Genomic DNA, 14,349 nt, shown 5'->3' on the forward strand with positions numbered 1-14,349 from the left:
GTACCATTCTGAACAGCCACCCCTCAGACGTCTGTACATCGTTCTTGTGCGCCTGGCAAAAACCTGTATGCTCACATCGTTCGGTCCCATTTCTGTCCATGAGTTCAAGCTGGTTAGTGGTCTTGTTCAAATTTTCCACAGCTTCATTGTTTGTCGTCTACTTGATTCATTACCGAGAGAGAGAGATAATAAAATGTCACAGTGCTTCTGGAATGTGTCAATTTCTTCCTGTAGTCCTGTTAACTTTAGTTTCATTTCTTCTGGGACTATGCTGTTATGTGCATCCCAGTTTAGAACTGTTTCATCATCCTGGTTGTTCCTTTTTCCTCTGTGATGACATTTTATTACCGATAGTGCTTTCTGACTCAAAATCTCTTTTGGTTGGTGGTTAATGCGGCTAAAAGATTTCTCTGAGTTCTTTGTCTGGGATATCTTTTCCCACCCTTTTACTTTCACTTTCTGAGCCTAGTCATTACATGCGGATCTCGTGTATATAGCATATAACATCTTTTTTTCTTCTTAATTCTCTTGGTGCTAGAGAAAATTCTGCTTGTTCCTATTTTTTTCTACAGCAAAACATATTTAAAAACATATTTCTCAACGATTTCCCTCAACCTAAACCAACGCAAGGTAAGCTTTTAGGTTTTATTGACTATACATTCCACAGTGGGAGTCCTGACATGAATCAAACGCTTCCCTGGGGCTGGTCCGTTTCATCCTCAAAGCCACCCTTTGATTTCACAGAAAAGGATACTGAGGCTCAAAGTCACTCAGGTGCGAGAAAAGAGCATGAATCTGAGTCCGGGCTCATGTGTGTGACTCCCAGGGGTCCCCGCTTAACTGAGGGTGCATCTTAGGGGGACAAGGGCGGTAGAGTTCATGGAAGGCTTCCCCAAAGAGGTAATATCTGGTTAGGTCCTGAAGGATGAGTAGGCATTCAAGCCCCATTCAAAGTGGGCGAAGGGTATTCTGGGCAGAGGGATGGAGGCAACAGAGAGCTTGGTGTATTTAAGTAGTGATGGTAATGGTACCTAATACCTGCGGAGTGCTTACTGTGGCCCAAACACTGTTCTAAGCACTCAACGTGTACCTCTTCCCAACCTCAGCACTACTGACATTCTGGGCAGGTTAGCTCTCTGCTGGGGAGGCTGTCCTGTGTGTTAGAGATCTACTAACATTGCTGGCCTCTACCTACTGGATGCCAGTCCCCCTCAACCCAGTTGTGACAACTGTCTGCCAAATGTCCCCTGGGGGACAAAAATCATCCAGGTTGAGAACCACTGCTCTACTCCTGGACTGCACTATTTCATCTCTATCTTACAGGTGAGGAAACGTAACTTGTCCACATTTACACAACTAGATTGGTCATCCGAGGATCTGAACCTCCATCCTTAACCACCACATCCGACAGCAGCAGTCTCCTGCCAGAGCTGAGTGTTCACTGGGGCGCAGATAACAGGAGGATACAAGAAAGGAGAGGTAGGCTAGGAGCAGCTCAGGAAGGGCCTTGAATACCTGGCCTGCTCTGTTCCAGGCTTTCTGCCCAGTGATGCTAGGGACCCAGATGCAAATCCAACCAAACCCTTCTCAAAAAGCACCCAACCCGGGACTTCCCTGGTGGCGCAGTGGTTAAGAATCCGCCTGCCAACGCAGGGGAAATGTGTTTGAGTCCTGGTCCGGGAAGATCCCACACGCCGCGGAGCAACTAAGCCCGTGCGCCACAACTACTGAGCCTGCGCTCTAGAGACCGCGAGCCACAACTACTGAAGCCCACGCGCCTAGAGCCTGTGCTTCGCAGCAAGAGAAGCCACTGCAATGAGAAGCCCATGCACCGCAACCAAGAGTAGCCCCTGCTCATCGCAACTAGAGAAAGCCCACGCGCGGCAACGAAGACCCAACGTGGCCAAAAGTAAATTAATTCATAAATTTAAAAAAAAAAACAAAGAAAAAGCACCCAACCCAAAGAGATGCTGAAACAGAGGCAGCCACAACCCAAGGTGACAGGGCCTCTGACAAAATAAGGGACCAGGGGTGTGGGAGCCCAGAGGTGGCTTGTTAACCCAAGGCAGGGGAGAAGGGATCCTGTGGACTTCCTGGGGGAAGTACCTCCAAGTGGCTACCTGGAGGAGAAACAGGAATCAGTGTGGCGGGGGAGGAGGAGTGAGGGTTGAAGGTCTTCAGGAAGGGGAGGGAGCATGTGCAAACACCTGGCAGAAAAAGTTATTTCTCCAGCAAAGGTGGGGACCTGCCAGAGGTGCAGGGGTGAGAGATGAGGCTGCAAAGTCATCAGGGGCCAGGTCACAAACACCAGGCTGAGGGACTCAATCTTCACCCTCTAATTGACAAGCAGTTGCAGACAGTCATCCACCCTCTCCAGAAGCCCTAGACACCAACTCAGTCTCTCCCCTCAGAAACTAAGTTAACATGTTACAACTGCTGCCCCAGGGGAGTGACATAAGGAACCAGAACACCGCCCTCCACTCTTTTCACAGCTCTTGCTAAACACCAAGCCCTGTCTTCAATGCTTTACATATATGAAATCATCTAGTTCCTCCAACAGCTGCTCTTATTATCCCCTGAACAGAGGCAGCCCAGAAAAGTTAAGACACCTACTCAAGGTCACACAACTAAGCAAGTGGCACACGGAGTGACGCAGGCAGGCTGGCTTTCACATCCTCTTTTTTTTCACTGAAGCCCAGTTTAAGACGAACCTTTTTTTTTTTTTAAACTAACTTCTCACTCAATATGTGAGTGGTGTGGAGATCCGCTTAAATACTTAAATAAAGAAACTTTCATAGCGAGGGACTAAAACCAACACGGCAACACCTGAATGTATACTAATTTGGGGATAGAAAACCAGGCACAGCAGAATGCCACTTAAGCCAGGGCCCCTCAGCCTTGGCACGACTGCTATTCGGGGCCCGGGTGATTCTTCGCTGTGGGAGGCCATCCTGTGCAGAGTATGCTTACCAGCATCCCTGGCCTCTGCCTGCCTGATACCAGTCACACCCTTCCCCTTGCACCCTCGTCGTGACAATCAAAAATGTCTCCAGACATTGCCAAATGTTCTCTTGGGGATAAACTCACACCCAACTGAGAACTGCCGTAGCTTATCTGTAGGTTGCCTGAGATTTTGAAATTCCCAACTCACGGCTTGCTTTAAAAGAAAACTTAGGCCTAGCCCCCCCGGAAAAGGCAGCCATGCCTGGTTATGAGACTTTAATGGACGAATATTATAAAAGTTTATGGCTTGGTCAATAAACACTTTGCTGTTAACTCATTTATTTTCACACACACTCTGTGAGACAGGTACTATGATTATCACCCCCATTTTACAGACGAGGAATTGAGATGGTGCAAGGGAAGTGCAGAGCACCGGTGTCTGGCACGTGCTAACTCCTTATTAAGTGCCCCCAGCCCCCATGCCCTGGTTAGCAGCACCTGTGATCTCTGGGCTCCTGCAGCCCCTGACATCTGGAACCTCCACATCAAACTGTGCCATCCTTATCTCCCCAACCAGGCCTGGGACACCTGTGTCCCAGAGAATAGGACCTGGCACACAGAAAGCCTCAGGAAATGATGAACAATGAGTGAACCCGATGACCAGGCTTCAACCAATAGGTCCAGACACCCAAATGTCCCCCATCACTACTCTCTCAAGAGCTTCACAGGAGTAGAGACAAAAGGATCTCAGAATATAACATGCAGGAGAGGCGGCAATTAGGGGGCTGAGGGCTTGGACCTGGGGATCAGGGCTCCGGTAGACTCTTGGGAAGGTGCTCCGTTTTTTGGTTTGGGGGGACTTGTTCCCCGGGGAACCCTCCGTCTTACGGGTCTCACCTGCCCTCCATCCCGAGCTCTGCCTTCAACTCCACCAGGCAGGAGGCGTGAGCACTGGCTCCTGACCCAGGTGCGCGCATGTCTGCTCACCGCCTTTATGCCCCGAACCCGCGTGGAGAACCGCAAACCACTACTTTTCGGCTCCGCGCAAGCATAACGCCCCCAGCCCGCACGACGGCGGTCCTCGGCCGGGGCGCACACCCGCTCTCACGTCAGTGGGGGCGCGCGCAAGAACCCAAACTGTATCCCCGATCCTTGGAACCGGTCCACCGCCCTCGCTACCTCTCCCTTTCGCACCCCTATCCCCTTCGTACCCCGCCCTGACGCCTCTCCACCCCCACCACAAACTCTACCATGCTCCCACAAGAGCAGAAAATCTAAAAAACATACATCTGTGGAGTAAACCACAGCGCGCAGCGCAGGTCAGCACCCAAATCACACGCCTCACCAGCTCCTGCGCAGGCGCACTCGGAAATCGAACCGCACTGGCATGGAGCACTCTGGGAACCGTAGGCGGGAACGAAAGACACCACCGCGAGGATCGCCGGGAGTTGTAGGCCCAGCTTGTCCGAGAGCCGTAAGCGCTCCAGGCCGAACCGCCGCACGGGCACCTGGGAGTCATTCGCGGGTTGACCCAAAGCTTTCTGGGAGTCGTAGTTATCTTACCTGCTTCCGCGTTTTCTCTGAGCCTGGACCGTCCGGCGCGGGCTCTACTCAGGTGAGTGCCTCCTCCCGCGGCGGGTCGATCTCGGCCCTTGGTCGTGCTGCTGTGGAGGAGTTGATGGTCTCCATATTTCTGTCCCACGCATTCGGTAGGCATCCCTCGGGAGATGGCACTCCCCTCCGTGATCCCCCCAAAGCCGGTCTACCGCCGGCCCTCCACGCGGGAGTGCCCTAAGCCTCTGGTGTCCCTGCTGACCCGCTTTGGACTCTGCCGGCCGGGTCTGACTCCTTGTTCCCACCGCCCAAGCTGCGTGCGGTACGAGCGCACCCTCTTCTGTCCTGATTACAACCTTAGAGTGGTCAGGGCTGGCCTTCGGTGAGGGTCCGACGGCCGTGGAAGCCCAGAGGAGGCGCCAGACCCAGGCCAGAGTTCTGGTAAGACTTGCAGAGCAAAGGACCTCAAATCTTGCCATGCCCAAAAAAAATTCCAGATTCTTTGCCATAAACTTACTCCTCTTACAGTATTTCCCCAGTCTTCCCTAACCCCCACCACCTCTTTATTAAATGGTCCCACTACCCTTACAAGTGCTCAAGTCAAAACAAAAGTTGGAGTTGTCATGAGTCGTCTGTTTCATCCACTGCCATCCCCCAAGACTTGGCAGAGTCCCATCTACTCCGTCTCCGGAAGCGATCCAAAATCTGACCACTTCTCTCCAATGCCACTGTCTCCACTCTGCTCCGAGCTACCACTGCCGCTTACCTGGATCACTGAAGGAGCCTCCTCACCGGTCTGCCCACGTCTGTCCTTGCCACTCTCCACCCCTCTATTCACACGCAGCCCAAGGGATCCTGTTAAAATAGAAATTAGATCCTGTGACTATACAGCTTAAAACCATCCAACGGTTCCTGTTTCACTCAGAATAAAGTCCAAGCTCCTCACCCTGCCAATCTCCAAGCCCCCGACCCTCTCCAGTCTTGAACCACCAACACACCTTCCACCCAAAAGAACACAGACAGGACCTGCCCTTTCAGGTCCTTTGCATTTGGTATTAACTCTATCCGGAAAATTCTTACCACCTTGATCTAATGCCTAACTCCTTCTCTTCCTTCTGGTCTCAGCTCAGAGAGTAACCTATTTATATCTGAAAACTATTTTGGGTCGGCTCCTCCACTAGAACTTAGTGCCTGCAACCCTTCCTGTTTTACTCCCTGCTGTGTCCCCAGTGCCTAACCAATGTTGGGCACTTTGGAGGCACTGAGTGGATATTTGTTGAACAAATGAATGAAAGCTTAAACTGAGACTTGAAGGTGCCAGGCCTGCACAGCGCTGGGGGAAGACTGTTCCAGACAATGGGCTTACTCTGGGCATTATTTAGGCAGCCTGCCGGGAGGCAACGACCCCTTAATCCGGAATCCACGTGTAACCCGCCTCCCCTCTCCACCCATCCAGGAGAAGCCAACCCTCCTGCCTCGCCAGGACCCCGCGATGCCCGCCCCGCAGTGCGCCTCCTGCCACAAGGCGCGAGCCGCCCTCCGCCGTCCGCGCTCGGGCCAGGCGCTGTGCACCACCTGCTTCTGCGCCGCCTTCGAGGCCGAGGTGCTGCACACCGTGGTCGCGGGCCGCCTGCTGCCGCCCGGCGCCGTGGTGGCCGTGGGCGCCTCGGGCGGCAAGGACTCCACTGTGCTGGCGCACGTGCTGCGCGAGCTGGCCCCGCGCCTGGGCATCTCGCTGCACCTCGTGGCCGTGGACGAGGGCATCGGCGGCTACCGGGACGCGGCGCTGGCGGCCGTGCGGCGGCAAGCAGCACGCTGGGAGCTCCCGCTCACCGTCGTGGCCTACGCAGAGCTCTTCGGGGGCTGGACGATGGACGCCGTGGCCCGCAGCACGGCCGGCTCCGGCCGCAGCCGCTCCTGTTGCACCTTCTGCGGGGTGCTGCGACGCCGGGCGCTAGAGGAAGGGGCGCGCCGCGTGGGAGCCACGCACGTCGTGACGGGTGAGCGCAGGCGCGGCACAGAGGGGCGCGGTGGGAGGAACGGGCGCATGCGCGGGCGAGGGGCGGACGTTGTAAGCCCACTGACGCGGATGCCCCAGAGGTCGTAAAGGAGACTGCGTATATCCTAATTGGAGACGCTAAAAAAGGAGGAGGGGCTGTGCATGCACACTGAAGGTTCATAGTGTGTGCGTGTCCTTAGGTTGGGCATGGTAAGCTTTTGAGTCACTGCCATCATCTTTGTACACACACGCTGGCAAATAGAGGGGTGGTAGGGTACTCTCTAGGGGCTAGGGCTGTGGTTCTCTGCACTTATTTTTTTATGACATTGTGTCCCTTGTCACAAAAGGAGGGGTATGAAGGGGCATCTCCCATCAGAAGCATCTAGTCTGAACGCAACTGTGTCCTTTTCTCTATTCGCTTCTCCTCTTTGATAACACTTTCTCTGTACCAATCATGACTTAAACAAATAATTGTTGACCATTTATTGTGTGCCAGATGCAAGCTATATAGCCTAGAACAAACTACCTAACCTTGGTTTCCTCTTTTATATAACGGGGATATTAATACTATCTAGGACCTAGAGTTGCTGGGAATTAGATGAATTATGGGAATTACGTATGACGCACTTAGACAAGACACTGAGAAACGGTAAACATATAAATGTTTGCCGTTATGATGATGCACAAGACAGTCTCTGCTCCTGTCCGTTTCTCACATATGTAATTATAACCTGATTATAATTATTTCCTGTGCCACTAAGGAAAGTGACACAGGAGGACCTAGTGAAGGGAGAAACATGGGGATTAAGGAAGTGTTTCCTGAGTGAGCGGAGACCTGAAGCCGAGTGGGTAACTAGGTGAAGGACAAAACGGGGGTGGGAGAGGTTCTGAGAAGAGGAAACAGCTTATGCAAAGGCCCTGAGGAGGGAAAGTATGGCCGACTTGAGAAGCCCTAAGGCCGGTGTTTTACTATAGACTCAAGTATAAGATGACAAGTTGCAGAATAAGCAGAGATTCAGCTTCAAATTTATGGTGACTGTTGTGTAACTATGCACTTACTTTCTCCCTGGTCCTTCTAAATACCATAATCTGCATTCCCAGAGGCACTTGTGTCAACAGCCCACTTGAGCATCTCCATCAAATGCCATTTTGATGTCTGTGCGGTCTGAAGTACACTTCACTAGACTGAAATTGTATCTGTAGCGTAAAGCAGTGTTACTCACTACCTGAAAGGGCACCGAGCACAGAGCCTGGTTTGCAATGAGAGGGGGGCAAATGAGGGCATCCCAAGTTGCTCCACGGGAGCCTGGTGTGTTCCCCTCTCCTTTCTCGCGGGGTTCACCCGCAGCCTCCCCCGGCCGCCCCACGGTACCGCGGGGTCTCCTCCCGCGGACCCGCCGGCCCCCGCGCCCCCTCCTCACCGGCTCGCGTCTCTCCCCCAGGACACAACGCCGACGACATGGCGGAGACGGTGCTCATGAACTTCCTGCGGGGCGACGCGGGCCGGCTGGCGCGCGGCGGGGGCCTGGGCTCTCCGGGCGAGGGGGGCGCCCTGCCGCGCTGCCGCCCGCTGCAGCTGGCCTCGCAGAAGGAGGTGGTGCTGTACGCGCACTTCCGCCGCCTGGACTACTTCTCCGAGGAGTGCGTGTACGCGCCCGAGGCCTTCCGCGGCCACGCGCGCGACCTGCTCAAGCTGCTGGAGGCGGCGCGGCCGTCGGCGGTGCTGGACCTCGTGCACTCGGCCGAGCGCCTGGCGCTGGCCCCGGCCGCGCGGCCCCCGCCCCCCGGCGCCTGCTCCCGCTGCGGGGCGCTGGCCAGCCGCGCGCTCTGCCAGGCCTGCGCCCTCCTGGAAGGCCTGAACCGCGGCCGGCCCCGCCTGGCCATCGGCAAGGGCCGCCGGGGGCTGGACGAGGAGGGGTCGCCGCGGGAGCCACAGCCGTCCGGACCCCCGACTTCGGAGCCCATCCCCGGCTTCTAGAGACTCCAGTTCTCCGCTGGGATCCGACGACGTGGGAGTGCGGGGCCGCCTGTAAATGACACTGTGAAGGAACCCGAGTTACCTTAGCCCGGGCTTCGGTGTGAGGTTGGGAAGGGGTCGGAACCTCTTACCTGTGGTCCTGCAGAAGCTGGGGCTCTGGGCTCCTGGGGCTGCGGAGGACTCCTGGGTGTCTGGGGGACCCCTGGGCCTCAGAGAGGAGAGAGCTGTACAACTTTGCATTCCTGAGCGAGTGGGAATTAGGGGGCCGCTTGCCTGTTCCTCTGTGGGGCTCTGGGCGTGCTCAGATAGTCCTGACCCTTCTTGAGCGCCTACTGTGTGCCTCATGTTTCATGTTTGCCTGCAGTGGGATAAGCAAAACCATGTAACGTGATGGGCACGTCAGTTACAGCAATCGTGATGCTTCTGTGTGAGCGCTGTGTACAGGGCAGGCCGTCTCATTTCATCCCCAGCACGATCTCATTGGCTGTAGCCTTGTTACCGAGGCCAAGCTCGCTCTGCTCCCCGCACCACAGGCCAATAAATCGGAGAGGAAGTGTTGAGGCAAGGAATACGACTTTATTCGGGGTTTGGTTGCCAGTTTCTTTTACAGCACAGAGAGGGCGAGAAGATGAGGAAGTAAAGTAAAAAGGCCATACGTTTTGCAAATAACCCCTGGAATGGCCAGCCTCGGGGAGGGGATGTGTTAATTTCTTCTTTCTTGCAGCCATTCTCAGGTGGACAGGGTCCGGATGTTTCCCTGAACAAAGGCACTTTGGTTTAACATTCAGGCAGAGGGGCAGGGTTCCCCGAGGCAAGCCATTATGTATAGATAGTATCCTTTCAGTGAACAAAAGGGGCGGAAAGCAAAGGTTAAAGTAAAAGAAACAGATCCCACACGTAGTCAGGATTGACTCTTCCCTGTTACAGCCTGAGGCCAACTAGCCTGAGGTCACGTCGCTGGAGCCCCAACTAGGGGCTTACACCCAGGGCTGCCTAGGGCTCCTCAAGACAGTGGATTTAGTCCTTACCCCCAATCTCTGTGTGATGGGTGGGGAGCCGCTGGGTGAGCTCCCCAGACCTCAGATTCTAGAGGCAAAGCTGGGTGAGCCTGGGTCAGTGACTTAACCTCTCTGGTCTTCCATTTCCTCCACTGAAAATGGAATCAAAGCCTCCTAGGGAAGCACTGTTGTGAGTATTTGGTAATGGTGTCCGACTTGGTTGTTCGTATTAAAGTTTGGCCACCACGGGGCTCTGGGTTGCAGGGTTGCCTCCCTGCCAGTCCAGATAGGTGTGAGGCTCAGAAACTTCCTGCCTGACCCCTGGGGAGACTTGGTGTCCTCGGTCCCACCTCCGAGCTTTGCTGGGCTGGTCCCTTGTCAGGAGTGCCCTCCTTTCCCATCTTCTGGCTCACATCCTCCAGGGGCCTCCCAGAAGCCTCCCTGATTCCTCCCATCTAGGTGAGGATGTCTCCTTCCCAGAACCAGCGGCCATGAAGTGGATCTGAGTCCACCTGAGCATTTTGTGGTGGGGAAGGTGCAAGGACGCAGAGCTTCTGCATCTTCACGACCATAAGATGTGTGTTGGGGGGAGGGTGACTCAGAGACACCGCTTGCCAGTTGTTGGGTGCCCTACCCCGCCAGGATTCTCTTGTGCCCAGATTCCAGGGTCCCCAGGATATAGATGTCAGGTGTCTGGGTCAACACTGGGGCGGGATAGAGAGAACAGGAGCTCAGAAAAGTATGACACTGGGATGAACCTCACGCCATCTCCCAGTGTCCTGCTTGCCCCCATCCTGGCATCTCTGTTGCTCACAGAGCAGTCATAGGAGGAGGTTCTCAAAGAGATGGAAAAGGCCCAAGGTCCTTGATCGTCCCTTGCAGCTTTTGACCTGGTCTGTTTGTGGGCATAGGAGGGTCGTGGTCTATGTTGGCCCCTTCCATAAATCAGAAGATGTAGACTCTTTTAGAGTAAACCTAGAAATTTCAGGGTGAGAGAAGGTCAGAGCATGAAGAAGCACTTTGTCCTACACAGTGTCCCCAATCCTTATACCTGCAGCTCCTACCCTTTGTGCTTCTCCAAGTTGTACCCCAAAGTGGAGACCAAGGACCCTGCATAGAGTCACGTGTTGCAGACCACTTACCCTGCACACTCACAGCCAGGGAAGTGGCAGCAGCTTGGACTTGGATGGGGCAAGTCTGGGATGACTGACACCACCAGATCAGTTCCTTCTATCTGGAGATCAAGGGCAGCTTCAGAAGCAGCAGTCATCCAGAGACTCTTTCTGGACTGGACTGCCCCCACTCCTCCCTCTTTCAGGAGCTCCCCTTCTCCCCAGTGATGACCAGGGAAGTAAAGGCTGAGCTCTTCTCATCCCAGGTCTGATGATAACCTGTCAAGGTGGTTCCTTCCATCCAACTCTCCACTCATGTTGCCTCCCCCAAGTGTCCATCTCCATCCCCTTCAGAAAATGGATGGACTGTGGTCTCTCGCTGCTCTCCTCAAATTCTCTCAGAGCAGGGGAGTGTGGGGGGCACAGGACCTACCTGAAACAGAATCTTCTCAATCCTGGCTCTTAGCCCAGGCCTGATCACACAAGAAGCTTCAACAAGGGATGGCTGACCTCAAACTCATCTGCAAGGGGCTCCTTCTGGTCAGAGGCTGAAACAGAACTGGGGTGCTGGGTCCAGACCCAGAACTGGGCGTGATGTGCAGGTTTCTGGTGTCAATTTCAGTTCAGAAAGCCACTGGATTTGCATGTGGCTCTCAGTCCATTCCCAGGTTTCCCATGAGCCCTGCACTCACACCTGCAGAATGAGTTCTAACTTCTGTACAAGCCCTCCAGCCTCAGAAAGTCTGCCCTCTTTATGGTATCTATCAAAGCTTCCTCTCCTTACCACACTACTACTTTTTCCAGACCTTGCCTGGCTTCCTCTGCACTTCATGATAACTCTCTCCATGCTGTGTTCCACTGAGGCCACAAGATCCTTTCCCCAATCTGAAAATTTACCGTTCATGGAGAATAAGGAAAACTTAGAATTTATTTCTGTGACCCATCAGCTAAACCAGACTTCTGATTCCTTTATTTGAGCTGAATCAGGACGTGGCAGAGCACCAGGCTTAGAAAATGATCATAAACCACGTTCTCCGTCATCCAGATTTCCATGACAGTATGAGAAAGGGATTGAAAACAAGAACAAACTAGCAACCTACTGGAAAGTGAGGGGAGAAAGGGGAGGAATCTGACACAGGGAAGATTTTCTGCAGGGGGTGAGGGTAGAGTCAGCCCCGAGGGGCAAAGAACTGTGAGAAATGCATTGTGTCTCTGAAGCTAAGTCCCCTCTTCCCTAGGATGAGGAGGTTTTCAGGGGAGACTGAGGAGTTGGCTGTCCCCTGATGAGCACCTCTGTCCTGAGGGACAGAATGTCACCACTCCCATTCCTCCAGCCCTCTTTCCTCTGCAATTGAGACAGGTCAGGGATCTGCCCCCAGGGGGCACTCCAACCACCCTGCCAGACCCCGGGGAGGTCCTAGCTGAACGGTTGACGCTGTCCATGGTTCTGGATCATAGCTGGTCACTGAGTTCAGGAAAACCCCAACTCCGTCAAGGACCCCAGTCCACAGACACAAGGTCCTGAGCCTCAGGCCAGCAGGGCACCTAAGTCGGAGGGGCTTCGGAAGGCTTTCTTTTTTAATTAATGTTGTCATAGTATCTAATTTTGTCTGCTTTTACATTTGACCTTCTCTATCCTTATAATTTAGATGCATATATTGTAAAGAGCATATACTTGGAATAAGAATCCAAGCTGACTCTCTGTTTTTAACTGAAGCATTTATCCAGTATAGTCAATGTAGGTACCCCACGTTACATTTTATCTTCTATATGTGCCACCAATTTCACATTATTTTATCTCTCCATTCTTGTCTTCTTTTGATTTACTACGTTTTTATAGGATACTTTTAAAGACTTCTAGTTTGTAAGTCATACATTCTGATTCTATTCTTGTCGTCATTACCATAAAATTCCTGCATGCATAATTAACCTACTAAAGTAAATGAAAACCTCTATCTCCTCCTGGATAATCTGCAGATATTAGGAAATGTAAAGTCCACTTACCTCCCCCCACCCCCAGCTTTGGACTTAGCTGTTGTTATTGTCAGGAAATCTTTTTAAGTTTCTGGTCGCACCCCACAGCATGTGGGATCTTAGTTCCCTGACCAGGGATTGAACCCATGCCCCCTGCATTGGCAGGCAGAGTCTTAACCACTGGACCTCTGGGGAAATCCCTACTGTCAGGAATTTTTAAACTATCTTCTATGGTTATTCTACCGGTAGAGAACCTCTCATGTATTTGTTCTAAATTGTACTGCTTCCTCATTTTTGAATTATCTTTACAGAGTATAGGTTATAAAATTATATTTCAAGACAGTATTTGCTTTCTTCTGCTCTCCTTGTTGCTACTTGATAAGTCAGTCAAACTGCTCTTCTTTGGAACGTAATTGGTCTTTTTTATATATAAATTTATTTATTTTATTTAATTTATTTGGCTGCGTTGGGTCTTCGTTGCTGCACGCGGGCTTTCTCTAGTTGCGACGAGCGGGGTCTACTCTTTGTTGTGGTGAGCGGGCTTCTCATTGTGGTGGCTTCTCTTGTTGCAGAGCACAGGCTCTAGGCGCACAGGCTTCAGTAGTTGTGGCACGCGGGCTCAGCAGTTGTGGCTCTTGGGCTCTAGAGCACAGGCTAAGTAGTTGTGGCGCACAGGCTTAGTTGCTCCGCAGCATGTGGGATCTTCCAAGACCAGGGATCGAACCTGTGTCCCCTGCATTGGTGGGTGGATTCTTAACCACTGTGCTACCAGGGAAGTCCCCGTGAAGGACTTTAAATGCTGGGACAGATGCTTGCAATGTACTAAGACCAGGAAGCCACAAACAGGTTTGTGCAGGAGAGGAAGGGTCAGCCCTCTGGCTGTTGGGAAGATCCCTTTAGGGTCCATAAATGAGATAGGGAAGGGACTGGAGGTCAGGAGATGGAAATGTGCTGCAAGAATTGACAGATAAAAGTGAGGCAAGGGGCTTCCCTCGCGGCGCAGTGGTCCACCTGCCGATGCAGGGGACACGGGTTCGTGCCCCGGTCCGGGAAGATCCCACATGCCGCGGAGCGGCTGGGCCCTGAGTCATGGCTGCTGAGCCTGCGCGTCCGGAGCCTGTGCTCCTCAACGGTAGAGGCCACAACAGTGAGAGGCCCGCGTACCGCAAAAAGAAAAGAAAAAAAAAGTGAGGCAAGGAGATAAAGATTATGAACCGAATGTCAGGCTGAGGAGCTGATCTTTCCCTGGGGAGGCTTTGAAGAGTTCTGGGAAGGAGAATGACATCAACAAGTTGCCACCCTGTCCTCTGTGCCTGGTGTAAAAAATGAATAAAACGAAGCCTCAGTTTAATAGAGTCAGGAGACCAGAGGGAGACCTCTCACGGCCTGTGATGAGTAGAGCCCAACAGGAAGAAGAAAGACGGCTCTTCTTTCCTGGCAAGGACTCTGCCAATGAAAAGCCAGGGACTCTGTTTGCTCTAGCCCCCAACTTCCTTTGCCCCTCTATAAAAGCGGTCTCCTTCCCTTGCTGTGTCAGAACTTGTACATGGCTCATAACGGTTGCAGACCCCAAGTTGCCATGCTCAGCTAATGCCGGATAAACCCATGTTTGCTGGAGAAATGTCTGGCCGTCTATTTTTTGCAGGTCAACACTAGTCACCCCCAGCCTCAGGAGAACTTGCCAGGAGGACCTTTCTCTTCAAGGAAGAGAAACCAGCAGACACTAAGCGCACGCCACATGACGGGACCTCTGTTGGTTGATTTTTATGTGTTCTCTCTTTAATTCTCACA

General features: G+C 52.9%; 2 protein-coding genes across 2 annotated transcripts in view; one reads left to right on the forward strand and one right to left on the reverse strand.

Annotated features, from left to right (window-relative positions):
* SIGLEC10 (sialic acid binding Ig like lectin 10) overlaps nucleotides 1–8,055 on the reverse strand; it is a gene marked incomplete at its 3' end in the record, with an annotated part of 71,066 nt that extends 63,011 nt beyond the window's left edge. The window contains 3 exon segments of the mRNA XM_079906671.1: nucleotides 4,507–4,607; nucleotides 5,264–5,352; nucleotides 7,918–8,055.
* Nucleotides 5,836–9,035, forward strand: LOC307178543 (cytoplasmic tRNA 2-thiolation protein 1). The gene is made up of 2 exons (XM_079906766.1): nucleotides 5,836–6,497; nucleotides 7,939–9,035. The coding sequence occupies exons 1-2, from the start codon at nucleotides 5,990–5,992 to the stop codon at nucleotides 8,472–8,474; spliced, it is 1,044 nt and encodes a 347-aa protein (XP_079762892.1). The 5' UTR covers nucleotides 5,836–5,989; the 3' UTR covers nucleotides 8,475–9,035.
* The last annotated feature ends 5,314 nt before the right edge of the window (nucleotides 9,036–14,349 follow it).

The sequence above is a fragment of the Stenella coeruleoalba genome (assembly GCF_951394435.1).
Source record: "Stenella coeruleoalba genome assembly, chromosome: 20".
NCBI lineage: Eukaryota > Metazoa > Chordata > Mammalia > Artiodactyla > Delphinidae > Stenella > Stenella coeruleoalba.